This window comes from Staurois parvus, unplaced genomic scaffold (assembly GCF_062004578.1).
Source record: "Staurois parvus isolate SC_StPar_1 unplaced genomic scaffold, SC_StPar_1.0 ptg000001l, whole genome shotgun sequence".
Taxonomy (NCBI): domain Eukaryota; kingdom Metazoa; phylum Chordata; class Amphibia; order Anura; family Ranidae; genus Staurois; species Staurois parvus.
The window spans coordinates 2,682,501-2,709,718 of NW_028317797.1; the positions used below are offsets into that span (position 1 = coordinate 2,682,501).

At 39.6% G+C, this 27,218-nt stretch overlaps 1 protein-coding gene across 2 annotated transcripts in view; it reads left to right on the top strand.

Moving 5' to 3' along the window:
- The window catches only part of MEIS1 (Meis homeobox 1), a 193,318-nt gene that overhangs the window by 44,980 nt on the left and 121,120 nt on the right, over nucleotides 1–27,218 (top strand). For both annotated transcript variants that reach the window (XM_089675382.1, XM_089676087.1), the window contains exon 7: nucleotides 3,453–3,564. In XM_089675382.1, coding sequence (XP_089531508.1) covers nucleotides 3,453–3,564 — 112 coding nt within the window. The remainder of the gene's footprint in view (nucleotides 1–3,452; nucleotides 3,565–27,218) is intronic.

Genomic DNA, 27,218 nt, shown 5'->3' on the forward strand with positions numbered 1-27,218 from the left:
CTAAGGGTTCCTTAAAGAAGAATTCCAGGCGAAAAAGAATTCCCATAAAGTGGGGTTGTGTCTGCACTGCATGGGTTAACTGTTCATTTTTGTCTAGAGGTGAGGAGAGTGGAGATATACTTACCTAATCCACCAATCCTCTGACACAAGACTGGTCCCTGCCGCTCCTGCCCTCCCACATTCTAGAGGTCTTGTGAACGGACTGTTCCTCACATCATCACACCAATAGCCTGGCTCTGGATATGAGGATGACGGGAACAGTCCACCCCTGGATGTGGGGGAGCCTTGTTTTCCAAAGGATCGAGTAAGTATAGCCTTTCAGTGTGCCCCTAGACAAAAACGAGCAGTTAACCCATTCAGTGTACCCATTCAGTTAACCCATTCATTGCACCACTGCATGGGAGAAAAAAAATAATGGAGTTCTGCTTTAAGTAATATGCAACTTCTGCCTCTTAGATGAGTAACCACTGACACCAATGATCTTTTTAGCTATCTCTACGGGGGGAATTCTGCCTGAGGACCACAAATATAAGGAACAGTCTTCCCACTGACCTTCACACTAATGTACTGTGGACTGTAGTTATAGAGTTATTAGCAGGGGTTCTCTTAACCGGAAAAGTTATTTCAAGGCTTGAAAAGGTTGAGGAGGGCTGCTCTAGATTAACTGGGTAGTTCTCCATGTAAAATTCACATGACGATTCCATCTGTACAGAGACTATAGGTAGGAGGTGTGTCTTGTATTTTGGCCACTCCTCCAGGAATATGATCTTCTAACATTGTGCTGTCATTAGTGACATTTAGGATACTTAGTTTAAATACTTTGAATATATTAGTTTGACTATAACATAGAATGCATGAAGGTTAAAAACTTTCAGCCTTTTCACAACTTTAAGTTACTATCTTAATACTTCCTGTAGTTGTAAACCTTTTAGATTCAAAATGAACAAAGCATATCCTCATATAAAGTGGCCTTACCTCAAACCATAAGACTTAGTGTTGATTCTGGCCACTCCCCCTGTGAATCCTGGCCACTTTCTCCTTCCTTTGCAATCTGCATGTGTCACTTTGACAGTTTTCTCTGACACCAAGTAATCCATGGTGACTGACCTCCTACCCTAGCATACAGGAAGTATTTGACAGCCTCACTGAGCTGATGATGTGCATGTTTCTCAGTGAGGCTGTTTAGAGCAGTGTGTGTCCATTACCTCCACTCAGGTGTCAGATTACACTCAGCTCCGTGCAGTGTATGGCATCAGATCCCTGCCCCCTGCCTCGTGAAATACAATCTGCGCTGTGTACTTTAGAGGGCTTTGGAGGAAAGTAGGGTGCAGATAAATCGGCACAGCTTATGTGGGAGAATTTGATCATTGTTCATCACCTGAGGCTTGCCATGTCAGTGGGCTTATGTAAAAGTTTATAACCTTTGTAAAGTCACTTTTTATATTTTATGTATCATTTTATTTATACTGATTTGTATATTCTCCCTCTAGAAGCCATGTACAGTATATATTAGGCCAGGGATCTCCAAACTGCAGCCCATGGGCTGGATGTGGCCCTTTGCTAGCCTTTATCTGGCCCTTGGGGCACTATTTCTCCCAATGATATGAGGTACTATTCCTCCCACTGACACCAACAACGGGGCACTATTTCTTACACTGATACCAATGAGGGGGCATTATTCCTCCCATTAATACCAATGATGGGTATTAATAGGAGAAATAGTACCCCATGTTTATTTTCACTGATGCTGGGCCCGGGACATTCCCTATGCCCACTGGTCACAATTCGGCCCTTCTAAAGTTTGAAGGACAGTAAACTGGCCTTTTGTTTGAAAAGTTTGGAGACCCCTGTATTAGGCAATCAGACAGCAACAACTGTTGAGATACCAAAGCTGATTCAATAATCCAAGCTTGTGAAAGGCACATTCTTTTCTAACTTTTTTCTTCACATGATTAAATATTTAAAGTGAATGCATCTTCGATTTACTGAGTGAAGATTTTCAACTCCTTCGGTAAATAAACATTTCTGCCTCAGCCACACAGAGAGGGCATTGTTTTCAGTCAGTCATACCTGACTGTAGGACCTGATTTACTAAACTCTAGTGGCGTGAAATGATCCTGGGCCAGATTTACTAAAGTGGAAAGTTCAGTCATGTGCAGGGGATTTAGAAAAAAATAAAAAGAGCTTTTGCTTTGCGCTTGGATGTTTGCGGTTCACACAGTTAAATTTCTGCTTTTGTAAATCTGCCCTTCTCAGCACTGCACACTTTAATAATCAAACCCTTAGACTAACCATGTAGCAACACAGAGCAAGAAGAATGTATATGTAATGAGCAAATATGACCGTCCTATATATTTATATGTGACATGATGAACTATACATACAAAACAAAGTTTTTAAATATTAATGCTCTTTTTAAGTTACGTTTCTAACAAATTCATAATTCACAAATTCACAATTTCTAATACAAATTCACGTTTCTAAACTATTATGAAGACTATTGTTTGTGACTATAAAGTGAACTACTGGAATTATCCGTTGTGCCAGTACAAGAGCAGCGACTGCTCTGTATGAACTAATTCCCGGCTATGCTGACTAATAGCACGGAGTATAAAGAGAGGCGTGAAAATAGAAGGGATACTAAAACCTCTGTAGTACATGCAAATCAGTTTTGGATGACCAGGTGAGGCCTGCAGATATTTTGAAAAGCTTGCACTAAAAGCTAATTAAAATCCTTTCTTAAAGATAAAAAAGATTGAGGAGGAGAGTTGTTGTGATTGTGTTTTTGTAAGAATTTAATTTACAGCCAATTTTTCCTATCTGAATGTTATTTTCAAATTCACCCAGTGATAAGGACTAACATCTGTTTTCTGTTCAATAGTACAAGGAGGCTCTGCATGGGGTTGAGTGTACATAGACCATGTGAAGCCATTGTTATCCTTCTTTTTTTGTCCCCTTGCCTAGTCCATTTGCCACATACCATCCGGCAAACAGCTGACACATATCGGCTATTATGGAGCCTGGCCTAATTGTGTACCAATCTTTAAAAGCTTCTCTGTGCTTGTCTTGTGTGATGTATCAGAGGCTAAGACTATATAAACAGCAGTATCAAAGACCACTCTCATTTTTGCATTTGCAGAGTAACAGACTGTTATGCCAGAGGGTTTGTTGCTGCTAAATATATAATCAGAATCTAGAAGCCGTTATTTGCCTTTTCTCCGGAATGTTTGTGTTTTCGATGGTAATTCAGCATGCAATTATGAAAGATTTCCACAGCAGTTTAGTTCAGTGAAAGAAACTAATGCAGATCCATTTGGCAGCTTTCCTTTAAATTTGCACATTAAATTGGTTCTTGTTAAATATATGCAAAAGACAAAATAACAGCGCTTGGGCTTTTTTTTTCTTCTTTTCTTTATTTATTTTGCTGATCAAATTTCATTGTGTATTCACAGCCTTCCTGGAGCAGAGACCACGACGACACAGCATCAACGCGCTCAGGGGGAACTCCTGGACCATCAAGTGGGGGGCACACGTCGCATAGTGGGGACAACAGCAGTGAACAAGGTAGGAATTTATTGTTAATAATGCGCATTACTGTGTATAAGTAGAAATATAGGCAAAACCTTTTTTTTTTTTCATTTTAGAGTAAGGGAGTGTTATAACCCCTCTCAAATTATTTTTTGCCATCTGTGTCCAATTGGGGAGAGTTACCTTAACTTCCTGTCCCATAGTTAAAAGAGGAAGTGAGAAAATCTCTGCAAATGCAGGAAATTCCTTGGGGACCCTTAAGTCACCAGAACAAGTACCCCGATTGAAAAATTTCCCCTCTATTACTTTTCTGGGGATAACCCAAATTTTGGCATTTCTTTTACTTTTAATTTTGATGATAATGGTAAGCAGGACAAATAGAAAAGGGGAATCTCCCTAATGGGGCTTCAGACAATAAAAACTGACAGGGGTTCTAATCCATCTCCACTCTATCCAAAACTTAAAAAAGGTTTGCTTTTAGTTACACTTTAATAAATAACTGAATGTATATCTACAGGTAGTCAATGAACATAAGAAATGGTACTGGTGCCAAAGGTTTGGTACTTTTGCTTTGATCCCTAAAGTGCACTGTGGAGTTAAAGATATGGCCATGTGGCACACTTTTGGTGGTCATGATTATTTCTCATTTCCTGAAACTTTTAATTTGTTTTTATGATCTCCTAAAGATTTGTTGTATGGATAATTATTGGATAAAAGTATTGTGTTTTTATTGATTTGATATTTTCTGTCATCTAATATGATTGATTTATTGGTCCTGATAGCAGTACATTCTGCAAACAGGGTTTTTGCTTGTTAGTATTTGATTTTATGTACTTTTTTTTGCTACAGATTGTGCAACACAGAGCCCTGCGAATGTAGAGAATTAGAACTTCACCTCTGTTTTTTTTTTTTTGTCATTTTGTCATTAAAGCCCCACTCTGGGCAATAGCATAACCCCTGCACTATATGGGTTAAATGCTCACCAAATCTAGGGGTAAAGGAATAAGTTGCAACACTCATATTGTCCACATATTCCCTGCATTGTGTGAATGACCCCCTGAAGCCGCTACCTTTTCCTGCTCCATCAGTCGCAGGCTTTCTGACGTCATCATGTACAGTGCAAGGCCACCAGTCCTATATTGCATGTCAGAATAGTAAAGGCCTGCCCATAACTTGGCTTCCAGGGGAGCGAGGATTAAGGAAAGCATTACATCTTATTCCTCTACCCTGAAGATCAGGGGCATTTTATTTCTCTCCCGGAATTTCGGTAATGCACGACAACACATGCCTTTGTGGGATGCGGTGCCATTCATACTGAATGCTTTGCAGTGAGAGAAATAGTACATGAAGCATTTTTGCCTTGTTTTAAAGCTTTAGGCAGCCTATTCAGATAAATGATAACGCACTGCAATGGGCCCCTAGTAAATCACCCCCAGTGTGTATTTACCATTTAACTTTATGGTGACACATTTCCTTTAAACAAAACTTGTATTCTATATTTTGTTGAGAAAGACGTGGTTAATGTCTGAGCGGTATTCTTTAGAGGCATTTAGGGCCTGCTTGGAGGATTATTGTTTTATAAAGTAGAGGAATTGATTAGCTATTTAGTGAAGGCTGTGACTTGAAATATGCATTCAGCAACCTGGTTACTAACAGAGAATGGATAATGTAGACAGCTGGAGTGTTTTCAGTGTTATTGGCTGAAGTTTTATATAGATTAATGTGAACAATTATCAGAGCATCTTATAATGACCATGTATGAGATACCCTTATAAAGACAAATCACCCATCAACACCTGTATTTGACTGCTCATCTTAAACATGCAGGATTAGGCGACAGTTAGCATTCAACTTTTATTAAAATGTCACTGATCTTTCCCACTTATCAACCAAAAGTAGACTGAAACTTTATTTTATTTATTACAGGTACTTATATAGTGCCGTCAATTTACACAGCACTTTACACATATGTATTGTACAATCACATCACTTATATTCCTGTTTTCTTTCTCTAATTAAAGATAAAGTGATATTAAGGCCCCTTTCACACTGGCGATCTGATTGGGTTAACTTGTCAGTTTTTCAGGTGAACCCAAAGAGACCATCCATAGCTCTTTACTGTGGCGGGTGTCTGATCCGACCCTGTTGCTAAAAACATACGGACGGGGATCTGTTCCCCATCCGTCCGGCGGATCAGACTGGATGACAGTCGGATGGAAATGGACAGGCGGTCCATTTCCATCCGACCGCCCCAGAGAGAACAGAGGGCTGTTTCTATGTCCGCTATGCCTGTCATTCACCTGCTCCATGCGGATCAGCAAGGAGAATACCCCTACTGAGCAGGTGGATCTGCTTGATGGAGTCCACCCCTTCTGAAAGGGGCCTTATATCAGTTTAGAATTAACCAGTGAGGTTCAAAAAAATTGATACAAAGAATGAAATTTAAGGCAAGCTCATCATGCATTGCAGCCTGTGCATACTTTCACTTTTCAAACTTGACTAGTGGTTGAGCTCAGATATGTAACCTACTGTGGGTGAACAGCTAAAGTATATGCACACCCTCATCTTGTAAAACAACCCATTCAGTTTAAAAGGCAAGCCATTTGTGTACAGGTATAAAAAAAACATTGTAAACACTTTTTTTGCCCTTTGTGATTACATTCCCTCCGTAAGAGTTAGGGGAGGAGAAACAGAAGCACACTGATCCCCCCCCAGTGAAAGGCTGTGCAGGGGAGAGGGTGTCAGGACAAGTCTGATCATTGGAGGAGAACAGGCTGAGTTCCCACCACAGCTAGAGGACTGACCACGGTGTGTTCCCCTGCTTAGTGTAGTCACATTTTTAATAGGAAAGCAGAGGGACTGACAGGAACACCAAGGATTTCACACAAAGGAAGCAATACAAATGAATTGTTAATGGCACCCCAAACAGATCTTGCTCATTTGTGGACTCAAACGCACTTCACCTAGTTTGGTGCAGGGCATTCTGTAAAACTAGTGCTTGCACTACTTTTTCTGCGTTCAAGTGGAAATTCAAATGAATAGGCTGCAAAACCGAACTGCTAGGAAATGCATGTGTTCCAATGTGAACCGGCTGTAAGAAAGAAACTCCCCTGACTTTGTACAGATTTCTTCTCCGTCTTGCATCTTAGGGACATGAGATGAAGAGAAATCTCCGCAGTAGGAAAAAGACAGCAAAAAATAACCCAGCAGAGGTTTTAACCCTTCCCTTGTCACCCCAGCACCAAAAGAAAAAGTTGTGGCTATGCATACTTTATAATTGAAACCACAGCATATTAAAGGCTTGCGGCAGCCCTTGCCACCCCTCTGAAAAGCAGTCCATGTGTTTATATTGTAAAGCGCTGAGCAAACTGTTGGCGCTATATAAATCCTGTATAATAATAATAATGTTGGATTGCTATTCAGGGAGTGATTGACAGGCAGCAGGGTGGCTATATGTCGCCTCCCGACCATTTGTTCTAACCCTGAAAAGCCCACCCCACCATGCTACAAATGTGTGGTTGCAGGGTGTTTGACACACCCTTCCTTCCAATTTAATGGGTCAAGTTTGGCAGTGGAATTGTCTGCCAAATGTTACAGGGGGTATAAATGCTTTACTTTATGTCTGCAGCTTGTGTACAGCCCTAAGTTGTGAGCACTGAGCTCACAGCCAGCACTGTTTTTACCACCCCACCCCACCCCAGCTGCCTGTGTGAACAAGATCATAAAGCTTTTTTTGATGTAGTTGATTTGAATGTCTGCTGCAGGTGATTATTTACACCCATTCACCAGCAGTCACATACTACAACAGCTATTACACAGGTTTATCAAAGAGATTCCAGTGATGGCCCTCAAGCAAGTCTCCAGTGTGCATGCATCCATGAGCATTATAAGCGAAGGATGGATGCTTACAAGTGCACTGGTTGTGTTGTGGGATGTAGAAAATGTTTATATTCGCTGGCCGCATGCTCCTTCAAGCACAGCATAATGCATATGTCTGCAGACAGAGTATTTTATTGTTTTAGAGTGTACCTAAGGAAAAAATATTGGTTAGATTCCAAGCAAAATACATTGCTTCCCAATCACATAGGTATGTTTATAAGGCTAGACATTCACCGGGTTGAATGAAAAATAAATAAAAGACTCGATTCCCCCATCCACACATACAGTGTGGACGGGGAAATCACTCCCACTGTGCTATTGTATTCTGATGGTGGGGAGACTTCCCCGCCACCAGAATACACTACAATTATTATTATTATTATACAGGATTTATATAGCGCCAACAGTTTGCGCAGAGCTTTCCAAAATGAAGGTAGACATTAAGTTTACAGTACAATATGGTACAAAAGGAAACATAGGGCCCTGCTTGTTAGAGCTTACAATCTAGGAGACAATGAGTGTCGCCAGATATATTGTTTGCGAAACACCTGACAGGCTGGTTGTACAGAAGTCAATCTATAGAACCAGCCTGCCGATACATGGATCGAAATTCGGATGGTCCCAGCTGAACCAGACGAATTATGATCCATTTATAACTGCCCAAAGTCGCTTCACAGAATTGCCAGCTTTCAAATTTGTACATTATTGTTGTTAATTATATGTTAGAGCAATAATTTTAATTATAATTATTTATTTATCATTTTCTTTTGGAGAATAAAAAATGAATAAAAAAATGCTGTTATATATAGCTTTTTTTCCCAGGTACACAGGTTGGTTACTGTAGGGCAACACAGAATGTTCTTATTTCTTATATTGTGATGAATGAACTTGTATGAATAGAAGAGGAGCAAAAGACAATTTGAACCCACAGCAACTGATCGCCAATCTGCTTTATTGTTCAACTCACTTTACCAGCACTTCCATGCAGCTCCTGCCCCTGCACTGTCACAGGAGAGTACCGGAGTAAAGGAGTGCATATACAGTACCTGGTGTAAGGGGGCAATTTACAGGCTGTCATATTGCCCTGACTGAGCAAGCTGACAGCGCCTCTGAAAAGCCAAACACAGGAAGACTAATTAGAGCTGGCTTTACACTACATACCCCTTCCCCTTCCATTCTGTAATTAAATGAGTTATATATATTTACTTGATGCTTTTTGGATTAGTTTTTAGTCTGCAGTAGTCTTCTGTAGCCTGTACAGCACATGGTTAAGTTTCCTTGGATGAGTCTAGTTCTCCTGTAAGGTTTTTTTGGAAGTCAGCAGGAGTCAGTGTATGAACAGTAGTTGGCTAAATATTTCAACCATGAGTTCAGCTTCTCTGGCACAACAAGTCTTAACAGTCATTATGACTGAACAACATGGGGAGCTCGTGGTGCTAGGCTTATGGGCCTCGGGGTGGCTTCAGGGAGATTCTTTTTGCACTTTAAGATGTTTCTTGCACAATTTGCATGCTCTGCTGGTTTTGCTAATGTTATGTTAGTGCTATTGTGTTACAGTTTCTAAATTTACCATGGTAATTATTGACATGTGCAGTAGGGTAGTTTTACTAAAGGAGTAGCACGTTCACGTATTTCAGTGAAGCTGCATTAATGTTAATTATCTGCACAGGAAATTGCAGTTTTGTTTTATATTTCCCTGCATATGATGGGGAAATTTGAAATTAACATATCTATTAAAAAAAAATTACTGCTTACCTTGTAGTATGAAACACGATTGTAAAAAGAAGATTGCCACAACATGTATAAAAATGTGCACGGAACTGATGCTTAAAGGAACTTTAACAATATATTGTAAAATGTGCTCATGTGTCTATTTATTGTACAATAACACTTATGCATTTAAAACCTTGTTAAGGAACCTGCTCATTTAAAATTGAAGTGTGCTCAAAATTAAAATGTCTTGATGGGTGGAGGTTAGTCTGGAGGAGTAGGCGTTCCTGTATTTGCATGCAGACTGCTTTAGGTAACACCCACATGCAAATGAGCCTCCATGTTTGAAAGAACCCATTGAATGAAAGAGGTGGGTCAGGGATAGTAAGAGGGGAGAAAAGGGCTAGAAGATCGGGACTGGGCTGAGGGGTAGGCAGAAGTGGCAACCACTTAGATCACTTCAGCAGGAGGGGGGCACAAAATGGGCATAACCTGGAGCCTATGCTGCCGAAGAAGTCTACAGCACATGGGAGGGTGGTGCACTTTGGCCTTTTTGGCTTGCATGCTAAAGGACCTTTTCCCAGCACTGTAGAGGATGGTGGTTGTCCTCCATCCAAGAAATAAGGTGGGTTGTATCCAGGGGCGGACTGACAACTCATTGGGCAAAAGGGGATCATGGGGCCCCTGTGTCCTTGCCCAAACTTAAAAAAGCCTATGAAAAAGGTACCAGGGGCATCTCATGGGGCCCCCTACTGACCCCGGGCCCTCGGGCAGTGCCCGAGTTTCCAAATGGTCAGTCCGCCCCTGGTTGTATCTGCCTTGCTGCAGCTTGTAATTCTCATTTAGAGAAGCTCACAGCGTGCAGATAAATCACAGTAAGCAATTTCAGTACAGAAGAGGGGTCTGTACAACTGTCCAGGTAAGGTTTTAGTTCAACTTGAGTTGGAACAGCTTTCACTTGAGTGGGAAAATTAATAGACCAAAAATTATAAATATGCACTAATTAATTTCAATGATGTGCCTCTGCTGTGAACAAGGTGCTCTAGTTAATGCTTATTTGTTTTTCTAGTAGATAGTTTTTTCTTTATTCTGAAAATGCAGCCAGGCAAAATTTACGGTAGGTTGTTTGAAGATCTATATGAACTATACATAGACATAGTGAAGAAATGATAGAGGGACAGACATGGGGCATGCACTCCAAAAAAACAACATACCAATCACAGCTTCCACATTTCCTATCAAATCGTATTTGTTTTTTTTTTTTTTTTTTTTTAATTTTTCTCTTTGTTCAGTTAGTACACTGGATGAATTAGAAGATGTGGCTATACACAGTTCTGTGCTGGGGATTGTGTAAAACATCTGCAGGTGCATGGACGTATGCTCTGAACACAGACTATCTGCATTCGGAGTATACATAAATAAGTGTGTATGATTTCTGCAACCTCCGGCACATGTGCACATACAGCTGCATCTTCTAATACATCTCAATGGGCAGCCATATGCAGCAGCATCAAATCCAGGGAAAATGATTACTCAAGCTCTGCATGCTGTACAGCTCCTGTACGACTTTGTGCATGAAGTCTTACACTGATAGTAAGAAAGAGCCTAACTCTGATCTTGTGAATTTAGCTCAAGACGATGGATACAAATCAGGGGCGGACTAACAACTCATGGGGCCCCGGGCAATAGGGAATCATGGGGCCCCTGTGTCCTTGCCCAAACTCAAAAAAGCCTATGTAAAAGGTACCAGGGGCATCTCATGGGGCCCCCTACTGACCCCGGGCCCTCGGGCAGTGCCCGAGTTTCCAAATGGTCAGTCCGCCCCTGATACAAATACATATTCCACTTGCAACAGTTTTGGGGTGGTCTCCTATGGGCGTAGTAAAAATGTCCCTGAAAGGAAACTCTGCAACCCAAAGCTTTCAATTGACTTGTCTCAAATGATACTTCTGTGGACTCTACAATGCTAGAAAAAATGTGTTATGATTGGCTGCTACTGATTTTTCTAATGCTTTTCTCTGTAGCATTCAAAAAAAAAAAAAAATATATAAAATATATATATATATACATTTTCCTATAAAATACAACAACATGATTTACTCTTATTTGCCCCTAGCACCCATTCTTTTTTAAACATACCTCTTTTTCCTATGTATAAATGTTTCTGCAGCCTTTTGGGAAATCAATATGGCTCTTATCCAAGCTTTACAACCACAAGGCCATTGGAGCATGGCATTGCAGTTTCCTAATGGAGATCCCTGGCAGCAATCTGTAATGTACTTTTAATATGAGGAGGAAATGAGAGGTCTCTGGAAATATAACTAATGTTTCTCCATTCCATGAAACCTTTGGACAGGGCAAGAGTTAAAAGAAGAAAAAAATAATACTTGGGCAATAGAAGACTAAAAATATAAAATACAGTAAAATGGTGCTAAATAGCCTGGAAACCGCAAGTAACTCTTTGTAAATTGTTTGTCAGAGGGCAAATCCATAGTCCAGCAAGGAAGGTAGCAGTCTGACCAAAACATTGAATCTTTTAGTTCCTAGTCAATGAAAGTATGTTTCTTAGTGATGATGTGCAGAAACCTGAGAGATTTGGGGTTGGTTTAGACCTGCATTTGAAGAGCCGTTAAAAGTTTGATCCAGATTAAGCCCCACTCTCCAGGGAACGAAGGCAAAACCTCATAGCTAGGTCAAATGCACACTTTGTTTAGACTCACAGACTCTGCCCTTGTGTGTACATTGTACCTTGAAACTAGATACTAATATACATGCTTCTGTTTAACAAGCAGAATCGTACGGGGTTGCCTTTTGGTTAAAAAGGACAAGCCTGTAACAACAAGCTTTGGGATGCTTTTGTTTCTCATATACATCAGGCCAGTAAAGCGGCCCTTATTCATAGAAGCATTGGAAAGTATTTTTAGATGAATGATAATAGCAGATTTCTGGATTCTTACACTTGATGTATCCATGTTCGAGTGCGGAACGTTCTGCTTCTCTCCCGAATTCTTGCAGGCTCAGACAATTGCACATTCTAGTGTAGGGAATCTCAAGGTAGCTGTTTTCAGCTAGAACACAGAGCCGGACTAAGAGGGGGAGGTGAAGGGCCATGGTATGTTCCAGATGACTGAGCAACGATTTATATACCAGCTCTCCTTTTTTACATGAACAAGAGGAGTAATAACTGCAGAGCGGGACATTTTGGAGCAGCTTGCTGTCTGATGACTAATGTGATAGAGTGTAAGGGAGCTTGCTGATTGGACATCTTAATGAGCACATTTCGAGCTGAGTTTGGGCTGCAGTTCCCCTTGACCTTTGCCCTTTATTGACCAAACTGACACTTCATTTTTCACATACTTCCAATTATGGCTTGGCTTAAGTGTTGCCCGGCCTCCTTTATTTCTTTTCTATGGATGACTTTAGAGTGATTGAGGCCACGAAAGATATTTTAATTTGAGAAACTGGCATTTCAGGTTTAGAGAGTAATATGAAACTGCTGTCAGCTAGCTGAACCTGTGCTAGAGAACAGATATCTTTAATACGAATATATATATATCATACTCATTTTAGATCCTTTGTGGAACCAAATGTAAAAAGAAATACATGCATGTCTGTTGTGCAAATGTTGGCTGTAACCTGTGGTACACCACCCATTTAGGCTTCATGCACACTAGCATTTTTTTTCAGCTCCTAGAACTTATGATCAGCATGTTTTTTTTTCTGCTCCTAGAAACTAAATAATGTTATCCTATGTGTCCATGCACACTTCTTTAGGCAATTAGCATTTTTTGAGCTTCAGTGTTTAGGAGCAGATAAAATAGCTTTTGTAGAGTTTTTTGGACCTTTTTTCCAGCAGAAACAAAAAGTGAAATGCTGCTAAATGTTATTAAATGCTCATAACAGCTTTTTTTTCTAGCTCTTTCTTTCCTCTGCATGTACTGTAAGAACGCTAATAAAACTCTTAACACTACTAAAATGCTACTACAAATGCTATAACTAGCGTTTTTTTATCCAGCATTTTTCCCAGCACTTTTTGAGCTTGAAGTGTTACTAAACCCAGGACCCTGCATTCACTATATCTGGTCTCCCACAGTACACAGAACATGGAAGTGCAATTATTTTCGGAAATATAAACTGCTAAATACCTTTTCTCATCAGCAGTTAGAGCAGTCTTGTGACTTCTATTAGTGTTTACCAGAGCACTGGTTAAAGCTTATAGGAGGAGTTTTCTTTCTGCTTTAGGAGGATGCAGAATCCCTGACCTCTGTCTGGACAATGCTGATTGGCCCTGGGCTGATCAAATGCACTGTCCCAAGAAAAATAAAATGCTTTCTAGCAATACACACCAAACTAAGCATGTGCAGAGTGTCTCCACATGATATGTCTTATCAGGAGATAAGAGGAGAGCACTGAAAAAAGGGGAGGATCAAAGAAGTCAGGATCAAAAAGCATTTTTACACAATTCAGAGGATTAACCCCTTAGGTTCCATAGTGAGTATAACAAGCATGCTTCACTGCATATACACACTGATTTTACTGTTGTGGGTTTAGTAACACTTTTAAAAAAATGCTAGTGTGCATGGAGCATAAGAGTTATGAAAAATGCAGAACCAGTCAAAAGTTTTACAAAGGTATTGTAGTCAGGAACAAGAATTAGGACCATATTTCATTTTGTGAAAGTCATTATTATTTTGCTGCTTCTGTCCTTGTGAGGACAGTTTAAGGTTGATTTACTAAAACTGGAGAGTGCAAAATCTGGTGCAGCTGTGCACAGAAACCAATCAGCTTCCAGGTCTTTTGTCAAAGTTTAACTGAACAAGCTGAAATTAGAAGCTGATTGGCTGTCATGCAGGGCTACACCAGATTTTGTACTCTCCAGTTTTAGTAAATCTACTATCCACAGTTCTATACACCTTGCATGATGTAAATAAACATAGTCTTCGTGTGATTAAATGCCGGTTTCTCAATGATGTCTACCTAAAAATAATCCTGCTGTGAACCTAGGCAATTTAGATGATGCACGAAAAAATTTATAGGCAGGGGGTTACAGTAATTAAAAAGTGCATTCAAAATTATTAGTAGGTCAAAAAGAAGACTTTTAATATTTTATTCAAATGTTGACTTGTTCCCAGTAAAATTGGATCCATCTACCTCCTACACCTCCTTGTTAATTAGAGAAGATGCCCATCACATGGTAGGGCCAAGCTTAACATTTAAATTATTATTATACAGTATTTATAAAGCACCAATAGTTCGCTCAGCGCTGTACATTACAATGGGGGACAGAACATGTGACAGAACAATACCAATACAATGCAAAACATGAGGGGATTGAGGGCCCTGCTCTTTGGAGCTTACAATCTTGAAATGAAAACAGCCTTAAAATGTATGTAAATCCTCACCTTGTGAAACAATCCATTCAGTTTGAAATTGAAATGAAAGGCAAAACATTCCTTCTGTTCTCAAGTGCATAAGAGCTAGAGGAGGAGAAACAGTAGCACACTGTTCTTCCCAGTGATAGGCTGTGCGGGGATGAGGAGAGGGTGTCTGATCATTGAAGGACAGCAGGCGGAGTTCCCAACACAGCCAGAAAACTGACCATGTTGGGTTCTCATGCCTAAAGTACTCAATTTTAATAGGAAAGCGGAGGGAGTGGCTGGAACACCAGGGATTTCACACAAAGGGAGCAATACAAAGAGAATACTACTTTATCATACAAGTACATGGTACAGCAGGCATATATCAAGAATATGAAATACTGGGTTTGCATATTCTTGACATGCTTACATCTCTTGTTCTATTCATCACTTTCCAGGTTTATAATTAGTTTATATTGGGCATCACAGTGGCTAAGTGGTTAGCACTTCCACCTGGCAGTATCAGGGTAGTCAGTTTAAATCCCAACCATGGCACCTCCTGCCTGGAGTTTGTATGTTCTCCCTGTGCCTGTGTGGGCTTCCTCTGGGTACTCTGGTTTCCTCCTACACTCTAAAGACATGCTGGTAGGTGAATTGATTCCTGTCTAAATTGGCCCTAGTATGTGTATGTATGAATGTGAGTTAGGGACCTTAGATTGTACACCCCTTGAGGGTCAGGGACTGATGTGAATGTAAAATATATATGTAAAGCGCTTTGTAAATTGATGGCGCTATATAAGTACCTGGAATAAATACATTTTAAAACTTACATGTTAAGTGAATGTGATAAGTCATCAAAACAGAGCAAAAAGCCCTCCAAAAGTCTTACCCACCTCATCTCAGACAAATTTATATCTGGTCAGAGTCGAACAATTGGTCTCTGATATTTATGAGGACAGATACTTACAGATTAATAATGCATGTGACTTATTTTCACTGAAGTATATGACACGTCCTATAGTCCATTTAAACATTTGTCTTGAGCCAATCTAATGTGCAGTCTGCTTTATCACATCATTTCTCATTAGCATACTAAATAACATGACTTTTTTTTTTACTATAATATGGAAATGAAATAATATGTAAAATGGCAGACTGAGGTTTTGTCTTTTCTGTAAGGTGACCCCGGTTTCCCAGTAACTGCTTTACTTATGAGCTTATTAAAAAGTTAGAAAAAAAATGAGCTTTTCATACTTCACAGGCATTGATGTGAAAATGAGCTGTCCTGCGAGTAGTTTTCTTGATCATTTTTAGAACAATTGATTAACTAAAGAGCTCCTGTCATTAGCTGACATTGAATGATAGCAATTTGTCACAAGCTAGGAAGGTCATCCAGACAGGCAGACTGTGGCTTGTCTTTGACTGACCTTTACTGATTTCACTGATGCCATTATCATGTGCTTGTTTTTGACTCCATATGACCCTGGACTGGGAGAGACAGGACAATATTTAACATAACTATTGTTTTATTGTTATGGTAAATACAATTGATCCCAGCCTTCCTTATGGGGGTTAACTGACCACAAAGCCGTAACATAATTGTGACGCACAATATCTTTATTGCCTCAGTTTTAATCATTTGAAGTTGTAAGTTAAGTCTTATTAAATAAGGGCCTGTGAAAAAATGTTTATTACATGTTTTAATGTATCCCATATTTTTTATTGTCATGCAGAACTGTTGGATTCTGGCATTTAAATGTATTCCACTTCTAATGTCAATGATGAACCACTTATTTTACCATACAGTATTTGCATGTAATCCTCAATGTTCCAGGAATACAATAACTTTTTTCTTGTTTTGTTTGATTTACATAAAGCTAAAACTGGAGCGGGCAAAACTGAGTGCAAATTTGCATAGAAACCTTCCAGGTTTGATTTACTAAAACTGGAGAGTGCAAAATCCGGTGCAGCTGTGCACAGAAACCAATCAGCTTCCAGGTCTTTTGTCAAAGTTTAATTGAACAAGCTGAAGTTAGAAGCTGATTGGCTGCCATACATAGCTGCACCAGATTCTGAGTCCTCCAGTTTTAGTAAATCTAGCCCAATGTGTACGCACAACACAGACCTGCTAACTTGCTAATGCCTTTATTGCAGGACAGGGTCAAAATATAAAGTGAGCTGGAGGAAGGGCTAAGATTAGGCTCGACCAAAATGTGAAATTCTAATATTAATATTATTAATGATTTGCAGTATTTTTAGTAGTCTCTAAATATGAAAGAATGAAGCACTTCATACAAGCAAACAGTTCTGAAGCAGGGGTAGACTGACCATTTGGAAACTCGGGCACTGTCCGAGGGCCCAGGGTCAGTAGGGGGCCCCATGAGATGCCCCTGGTACCTTTTTCATAGGCTTTTTTGAGTTTGGGCAAGGACACAGGCCCCATGATCCCCTATTGCCCGGGGGCCCCATGAGTTGTCAGTCCGCCCCTGTTCTGAAGTAAGGGAATTTTGAGATAAGGGGTTCTACCTATGGTCTATCTGCGTATTAGATTCCAAGCCCCAATTGTCCCAATCCCAAACTATGCTTCAGATGGACTACTGCCAATCATCAAAGCTGAAACATGGAATTGAACATTGTAAAACAGCTGAAAACATCAGAAAGTAAATAGTGAGTGAGGTCAAGTTTATTTAATAAAGCAATGGAGTCGCTTGTAGTCTCATTGGTGGAGTGTATGACAACATAGAGGAACAACTGGAAGACAGAAAGTGTTGTCACTATAACATGAAATGTCTGCATGAGGACCTTTGTGGCAAGATCACCAGTCATTATTTTAATAAAAGCTGCAGATTTAAAAATATTGAAAATTACTTTTGGAAATGATCATGCTAATGCTAATATAAGATTTTAATGGTTTAGGTTACACGGCAGCACAGTGGCTAAGTGAGTAGCACATCCACCTGACAGTACTAGGGTCCTCAGTTCAAATCCCAACCATGGCACCACCTACCTAGAGTTTGCATGTTCTCCCTGTGCCTGCATGGGCTTCCTCCCACATTCCAGAGACATGCTGGTAGGTTGATTGGCTCCTTTCTCAATTGTCCCTAGTATGTATATGTTTGAAAGTAAGTTAGGGACCTTAGATTGTACACCCCTTGAGGGTTAGGGACTAATGTGAATGTACAATATATATGTAAAGCACTGTGTAAATTGATGGTGCTTTATAAGTACCTGTGAAAAATAAATAAATTGTGTACACTCACAAACATAAAGCTGGCTATACACAGTTTGAATCTTGGCCAGTTCAGTAGGGATCAGCAGAGATTCGAAACATGTATGGGCAGTCTGAATGTACCCAAGTTGATCAATCAGTCAACTTGAGTACAACCAGCCTGTTGGATTTTAAATGTGATTGTTGCTAGCAGCTACTATCCCTGTTAGCAGTAATTATTATTATTATTATACAGGATTTATATAGCGCCAATAGTTTGCTCAGCCCTTTACAATATAAAGGGAGACAATACAGAAACAATACAGTTCAATACAAGAGGGTTAGGAGGGCCCTGCTCCTTGGAGCTTACAATCTAGGAGATCACTGTTTTCTCCTGGGTAGCACAGCTCCCCCCACCCCCGTGCAAGGAGAACATAATGGCTCCATGGTAGGGATTCCCCCATCAATACCGTCAGTATTATTTTCTTTCCTGTAACTGGGTTGAAAATTGCTCCGTCTATGGCTGGCTTAACACCATGTTAGTCTGTCTATAAAACTATTTTGGCCCCAAAGCTTTTCCAATGATTCTAATTTAAGTCATATCTTACATATCTTAGGCAAAGGGATTGAGTAAATTGAACCTATTTGGAGCTCTAATACACGGACTTCTACTGTCCCCAAATTATATGTTCTGAAGCGATTGCAAGAACCACTCACATCTCTCAGATATACTCATAAATGTTGAAGGTTGGGTCACCCACAACTGTATACTCTGGTGTCTCTGGTCTGCCTGATTATGGGCAGTGACATTTTTTTTATATCCACCCAAATCCATTAGCAGCAGATGCATATTTGCCTATAAGTAGTATGTAGGATGTGTAACATGAAATGAGGACAATAAAGCAGCAGATGAACTTTAAGAACCATGATGAATGAATTACATATTTACTGGGATCCTTTTGAGGTTGTCTGTTGACTTCATATGTATTTATACATTGTTTTTTTTTGTAATCTATACTTGTCAAGATCGAAGATATCAGACAACTACTATCTAAAGTTTGCAAGTACCCTGAAATTCTAGGCAAATATGCCAGTCAGTGTAAAGCATGGTACCTCTTATTTACAGCTGCGATAACCTAGTGTGCATCATATAATGCCCCTGCGGACTCCATCCGGTTCTTGAGTACCGGATGTAGAGTCCTTAAATAGTTTGCCATGTACTTCTTATCTCCTTTTGACTTTAAAGCAGGTTTCCTTAGAAGAAATGGCGGACGTGGTACATTTCTTGCTCTCTGCCAGAAAGTATTATCACATGATACCTTGTGATACAAGCTGATTGCTGAACCAAGAAAATCATCTGGATTGAGCAGATATGTGTTGGTGTTAGAAAGTCTTGTGTGAAAGCTCTGTTTCCCCTTTTGTAAGGAAGAGATACAGTATTGATGTGTACACTCTGTAATGCTTTATATTGCTGTTTGATTTACAGCCGTACCAAGCCTTCGATGAGAAGTGCTTGGCATATCTGACTCGGGATTATTAACTATATGACGATGATGATCATGAAAATAGGAACTAAATAAAATAGAGAAGAAGATAAGCTGCAGTTTAAAATAAATGAGTCTGGGAATTTCAAACAAATGAGGTTCAGTATATGTGATGTCTAAAAAAGAGTTCCATTGCTGGTCCGTTTCTGTTTTTGTGGGGATAACATTTTGTGGAATGCCTGTCAGTAAGGATAAAATGTGGAAGGGAAAGAACACCTGCTAGTTCTTTTTGCAATCTGTGTTCCACTTGGATAGATTTCTCTTGATTTTCTGTTGTGTCACCAGGGCAGGATGTGCTTTCTGTGCCCTTGCTAGCAGGATTTTCTATTCTTTTTTTTAGGGGTTGAAGAGAAATCTTAAACAGGGAGACATAACTATAGGAACTTAATAGAGTTTCTAAATCTTCCCCACTCTATCTAAGGCCCCTTTCACACTGTCATCCATCGATGGCTGAAAAATGGACAGCAATGCATTCCTATGGAGCAATGGACATAACCGGATGAGAATGCAGTTACCATCAGTTTACATTTGGTAAACTTAAAGTACATTCGGTACTTTTTTTACCCTTACTAGGGTACGTCCAGGTCCAGTGTAAAGCAGAGTTTCACTAACCTTTTTGTGACCCCAATACAGTATTATAAATTCAAATGTAAAATGCCCCTTATGGGAACATTGGTTAACCTTGCAGCAGAGGAATATGCAACGGTATGTGTTCCTATCAAGTGTGCCAGTAACAGGAATATCACGCAATGAGATGAGCGGTATGCTTGTTGTTTAAGTGGAAACGAGCCGAGCCAGCATCTGAGATGTGATCGTGGAGTGTGGAGCCTGATCTTGCCTGGAGCAGCATGTGAAATATTTGACATGTGTTCCTAGTTCTCAGACCCACTGTCAATCAGAAAAACTAGTCGTAGAGTTATTGTCAAGTTAACTGACACATACCAACATTGCTAAACTTGGTCTGGGTGTCAAAGTTTCAAAGAAACTCTGGTCACAAAAGGGTTAAAGGGTCAGTCTATTCTTATCTTTTTTGGCAGGTGGAGTTTAGCCAACCCAGTTGCTTCTTTTATAAAATTAATCAAATGAAGAGATCTCTGATCTTCATTTTCCAGATATGATCTACTCCAAGGAGGGCTCACTGTCACTGTTTCAATTTTCGTTTTTCATTGGGAAGAAATGAGACCACAGAGAGTCTACACCCTTCAGGGTAATTAGAGTCAGGTGACATAAGCACCATTCCTGTGCATGCTGTCTATTGAAAAAGTTTGCAAAAAACTGTATACCTGCAAAACACACCCCAGATATCCTTAGGGTAAATATGCATATGCAGGTGGTGTAATTGTACCCCCTTTCACTAAGCATTATTTAGAATATGTTTTTTTAACATCCACCTTGTGACCACTAAGACCCAAATCACTAATGCTAATAGCTTGATGGCATCACAGAATATTTTTAAAGGGAACCTGTTAGAATAGAAATATAGGAGCTGTCATTGCTTTCATCCTTATCCTTGATTTACTACTTAGCCAGTATTTCAGCTGTAGTGAGTATGTGGACAGTGAAGTATCATGACATCTGATATACACATCAGTTACTGTCTGGGTAAACGTTCTCACCAAGCAGTGAGAGAAAGATGGAGATGACCACCAGGAGATTTCATTTTCAAAATAAAGTCAGCAGTGCAGCTCCTATTTTACTTATCTTATTCCTTTTCAATTTGAATTTTTTTTCCCTTTTATTGGTTGAACTAGATAGACTTGTGTCTTTTTCAAGCAGACTAACTATGTAACTATGTAAGATGATCCTTTGGGTAAATAAGAGGGTCATTTCCCCAATAATGTAGCACTGACCAGTCAACAGTAAACCCTGTTGGACCTGAACATTTTCAACAGTAAATTAGGCAGGCCATAGATGATGCAATTTGGCTTAATTTCCCATCAACATGGTCAGTGTTGATGGGGGAATCCGTCCCATGGAGCTATTGTGTTCTGGTGGAGGGTGCGGGGAACCATTCCTACCGGGAGAACGCAATGATCATATTGCTAGTGGCTATAGCTGCTGGCAATAATTGCATACTGAAAATCCAGTATGCTGGTTGTATTCAAGCCAATCGATGGACTGGTACGATCAGCCTACATATAGATGGATCAATTCTTGGCTGGTGCCTGCTGATCTGGCCGAGATTCGATCCATCTATAACCAGCTTTACAGAGATGGTTTAATCATTCATATTAGTTATTGGTTCACAGAGGAACTCACAATCTAATATCACAGAAGGGCTAGTTTTGAGTCAAATAAACCTATCAGTATACTGTGTCTTTGATGTGTGGGTGAAAACAGAGCAGATGCAGAAAAACATAAGAACGTTATATTGATGGTGTCTTTTGAGGTAATCAAATCAAGAACCCTAGAAATTGCCCTCTCGTGAAGATTTAATTATGTGACTAAAATAAGCTTAAAGTACATGTAAACACTTACTAAATAACATTTCATTTGCTAGAGCATCGTGTATCATAAACAATTGCAATTTCAATTGTTTAATAAAATACTGTTTTCCCTCTTTTACCATTTGTTGGATATCTGCTGATTTCCTGCAACCACTTCCTGTCTACATGTATGTATTCCAGCAAGTGGTGCATATTATGGTGACAACAGTAGACCCAAGTCTGTGCAATATGTGTTGGCACGGTCGATTGTAGTCTCATTGGGAGAGTGTATGACAACATAGGAGAACAATTGGAAGACAGGGAGAAAGTCTTGTCACTATAACATGAAATGCCTACACGAGGATCTTTGTAGCAAAATCACTGATCTTTATTTTAATAAAAGCTGCAGATTTAAAAATATTGAAAAATTACTTTTGGAAATGATCATGTTACTGCTAATATTAGATTTTAATGACACGGGTTAAGAGGCAGCACAGTGGCTAAGTGGGTAGCACTTTTACCTGGCAGCACTAGGGTCGTTGGTTCGAATCCCAACCACTGCACTACCTGCCTGGTGTTTGCATTTTCTCCCTCTGCCTCCGTGGGTTTTCTCCTACACTCCAAAGACATGCTGGTAGGTTAATTGGCTCCTGTCTAAATTGGCCCTAATATGTGTATGCATGAATGTGAGTTTGGGGACCTCAGATTGTAAGCTCTTTGAGGGTTAGGGACTGATGTAAATGTACAATTTATGTGTAAAGCGCTGTGTAAATTGATAGGGAGAAAGTGTTGTCACTATAACATGAAGTGCCTGCACGAAGATCTTTGTGGCAAGATCACAGTCATTATTTTAATAAAAGCTTCAGAATTAAAAATATTGAAAATTACTTTTGGAAATTATCATGTTAATGCTAATATAGGATTTTAATGGTGTGGGTTACATGGCAGCACAGTGGCTAAGTGGGTAGCACTTCTGCTTGGTAGTACTGTAGTCATTGGTTCAAATCCCAATCATGGCACCACCTGCCTGGGGTTTGCATGTTCTCCCTGTGCCTGCGTGGGTTTCCTCCCACATTCCAGAGACACACTGGTAGGTTTATTGGCTCCTGTCTAAATTGTCCCGTGTGTGTATGTATGAATGTGAGTTAGAGACCTTAGATTGTAAGCTCCTTGAGGTTTAGGAACTGATGTAAATGTAAAATATATATGTAAAGCGCTTCATAAATTGATTGCTTTATAAGTACCTGTGAAAAATAAATATATGTAAAGCGCTGTGTAAATTGATAGCACTATATACATACTTGTTATAAATAAATAATATACTTAAATTTGAGAAGTTCATTTTGAATAGAAAACGTGGAAAAATATGTACTGTATATAAACATCACAACAACACGTGAATAATTATGTATTGGTTTAGTGATTGCTGATTTCAGAGAAAAGAGTAGTGAAAGACTAGAATCTGTTTCAAATCTTAAAACCTACACCAGACAACTTTTCTTTTGCTGCCGTAGAAATAAAAAGTGTTTTCCTGTACACATTCAGACCTTGATCTCAGTCTGGTCACTTGGACCAGCAGCCAAAGCTTTCTTGTTAAGTCTTAGACACAGAAGGCAGTTACACTGTCACTGTTGTTTTTCTCACTTGCCTTGACAGACATCTGTGGCAGGCAAGCATATTTAGCGTGTATCTTCTCACCTCCCGTGCTGTGGCAGTGGGAATGGCTCTGAAGCTTTCATTCAAAATTGACAGGTGATTGCTTCCATAAAATGAGCACGCTCACATTTCCAACTGGACTGTTTGATTACCTTGCAATTGCATTCCCTTCGTGTGATAACAAGTCACCTGTTCCCAGGGAACAGTTGACAGTCTTCATGTTTATTACCCAATTGAATGTCAGTAGCAATTGCGGCTAAAGATAAACAAAAATGCATGTATGTATTGACCTTGACTGCTTCCTTTTTTCCCTAGCATGATATTGTACTGGATTGCTTCATTGCTATTAAGCTGATAAGAATATAAACAGGAGTTTAAAGAAAGTTTGATTCCCAGAGGAAAATGCCATATTGCTGTGGGAAATGGCAGCAGAGTAATGCCCTTTGCCAGACTCACTTAGTTCACCTTCATTTCAGTTGTGGGAAAGTGAAAGAAAGTCCCATTTAAGACTTAAATTTCAAGAGCATTGAGATACACACAGACATCTTATGAACTGTGAATTGCAGAGCTCCTTCAATGACTGACATAGACATATACAACATGACATGATTTACGGCCTTTAAGTGGTAGATGGAAACATTTTCTCTTTAAGTGAAGCTCTATGAGAAGCCTCAAAATGAAGCTGCTGCTCTCTGACTCCCTCATAGGCCTCATAGTTCCGCATTACCCCGTAAGTCATTACCCCAAAACTAGTGCGCAGCCCATAAGATAATGTCAGCTTCCACCGTAGGTTTTTCTTTGCAACTGATTCCTTTTAAGTAATTTATGCTGCCTTATGGTTAAGCCTGCTTTCAAAGTTAAAGGCTTAAAGACTTGCCAGATATCCAGATTTAACTCATGGGGGGGGGGGGGGCTCATGCACATGGTCATAATTAACTTACTGATATCTGCAGAGGATCTTGCTTAGGCAGCAAAATGCTGTGTAAAAATGCATCCAATGGTCAGTAAATTGGTGCCAGAAACACATGCTTAGACGCAAAAAAACTGTAGATCCGCAAAATTCTTTTCATTCCTCTGGCCCAAATTTGTGGACACATGTACATGTGTATGCATGTGTGCGGACATGTGAAAATTACAAACCACGGACACAGGCTTCTCTGTTGTGATATTACGGATCTTTACGAAGGGCAATGTTACTGATGTAATAGAAGCTGCATGTATGAGTCAAACTATACAATGTACAGATCATTGCCCATGTGCATAAGCCCTTTTATGAATCAACTTTCAGTTACCAGGAATGGTGCCTTTGCTAGAATCCAAAGATGATGCTATCACATTGCACCAGTTGCATGCCATTGGACAATCAGAAGTTGCATGCCATTGGCCAATCAGAAGTTGCTTGCCATTGGTCTTTACCTGAATTGGTCTGTACCTCCCTCTTTGTGCTGCATTGTTAAATTTAGAATGAACTGTGATATCTATTTGCAATATATTGGCAATATACATTTGCTAATAGTGGATCTATAATATGTTGTAAAGACCATGAGTGGACACAATTGTATACTGCCCCATTCTGATACTAAAAGGTGTGGAGAGTGTATGTGATGTACGTACTTTCCCCTACTGCATAGTTTGTATAGCAAAAAAAACATTGCCGAGTGCCCATATTTTGGTATGGATTCTGAAGCTGGGACTAAACACAAATATGCTATTCTCAAATAACCAGAACAAGGCATAATTTTTTAATAGAGAGGCAGCATTTTTGTTATGACAAGTTAATCATAAAATATAGTGCTGACAGCATGCAGCCAATCAAGAACACCAAGACATCCTGGGAGGTGCCATTGATCAGCAGCTGGAGTGCAGAGGATTGACTATTACTAGAGTAATAAACACACTGACAGTATGTAAATGGATTTAGCTGTAGAGTGATGCTTTCTGTTTGTGGGTCAGTGTGAATTGCTTTTTGAATTGTTGTGGCTCTTTTAGTGCCTCCCTAATTTACCAATTAGCCCAACTGAATAAACAAGCATGTGACTTTGGAGCTCCCATGCAGTTTGTTATGAGTGCTGGCTTGTTAGAAGTCTATTTATCATCGTGCTACGGGAAAGGAGTCTGTCTCCCTCTCTCTGTGAACATGATGTCAACATTTTCCTATTGCATCAGCATTTGTACCGTACACAAGAAAGATATTGTTTAGTTTTCTTCGCCTTGGCAGTGGTTTGTGTATGATAGCTTTTAAAGTAACCTCAGGGGTTTGCAGTTTAACCCTGACCCAATACCTTCAACAACATAAAGAACTGTTAATATTCACCAATATGCCTTTAAGTTATAAATTCATATTTTTTAATCATATCGGACAAATTTTTATATTGTAAAGCAGGGAAGTGAGAAATTTAAATTCAAACGGTATCCATTACCTATCTATCCTTGCTATGCCTTTAATCTGGTTGAAATATCCACGGAGCTTAAAGAATAATTATAGTGTATTTTTTTTAAGTTTTTTTAGTTACCATCATAACTTTTTAGACTACCTTTTTGATATGACAGTTGCTTGGGGTTCCATATTTTCATTATTGTGTTTCATACACAGAGTTACAGTGCTCCATCTAGTGTTCAGGGAATGTGTGTAAGAGGGAATGTGATTGGCATCCCAACATGGAGACTGCTAAGATAAACAGAGTTAACAATTTTCAGTCATTTGGACCTAATTCATAAGCTACCATTGAGAAGGAGTAGAATAAGTATTGTGTTGCACTGTAAAACAGTAAGCAGAGCATGCACATGTAATAAGCAATTGAAGTTGTCTCATGTACATACAGGTATTTCAAGTTAAACGTACAAATTCAACACTCTGTAATTAGATTGTTACATAAAAATTTATTTAATTAGTGTAAAAGCTATTGTTTTCCTGTGTCAGTCTACTATAAATCATTATTTCACTTTTGAAAGATGCTGAGAAGTTGAACCACCTCCTAATTTCTGGTGTTTCTTTGTGGTTCTGGTGGTGAGAAGATCTACACACCGTCTACAACAATTACAATCGCCTGCTGGAATTCAAATTTATATTAATTTCTAAAATGTGAGACAGGAGAAGTGGGAAACCCCTGAAGCAACAGGAGGAGTGAGATTCCTAGGTGGGTGGGAACAGTGCCTGGGAGATCTGCATTAACAGGAGGAGTAAAACTCCAAGGAAAGGGGGGACAATGCCTGGGAGATTTGTAGCAATAGGAGTAATTCTCCAAGGTGGGTGGGGACAATGTCTGGGAAAACTGATCAGTAACAGTATTATTATTATTATAATACAGGATTTATATAGCATCAACAGTATATGCTGTGCTTTACAATATATGGGCAGATAGTACAATTACAATACAATTTAATACAGGAGGAATCGGAGGGCTCTGCAAATTGGAGCTTACAATCTAAGAGAGAGGGTCAAGAGATACAAAGGTAATAACTGTGGGGGATGAGCTGATGAAGAAAATAAAAGTAGAGTTGTTAGGTGAAGTCAGGGTAGGCTTCTCTGAACAGAAGGGTTTTCAGGGATCATCTAAAAGTGGGCAGAGTAGGAAATAGAAATATTAGGGTAGTTCCAGAGGATTTGAGAGGTTCAGGAGAAGTCCTGGAGGCAAGCATGGGAGCAGATGACAAGGGAGCTAAAGACCAGGAGGTCTTGGGATGAACAAAGAGGATGATTAGGTTAGTATTTTGAGACTAGGTTAGTGATGTAGCTGGGGACAGAGCTGTGGATAGCTTTATAAGTTGTTAGTATTTTTAATTTAATTTGTTGGCTGAGCGAAAGCCAGTTAAGAGATTGACAGAGAGGGGCAGCAGACACCGAATGGGGCTTAAGGTGTATGAGTCTGGCAGCAGCATTCATGATGGACTGAAGGGGGGATAGCCTATG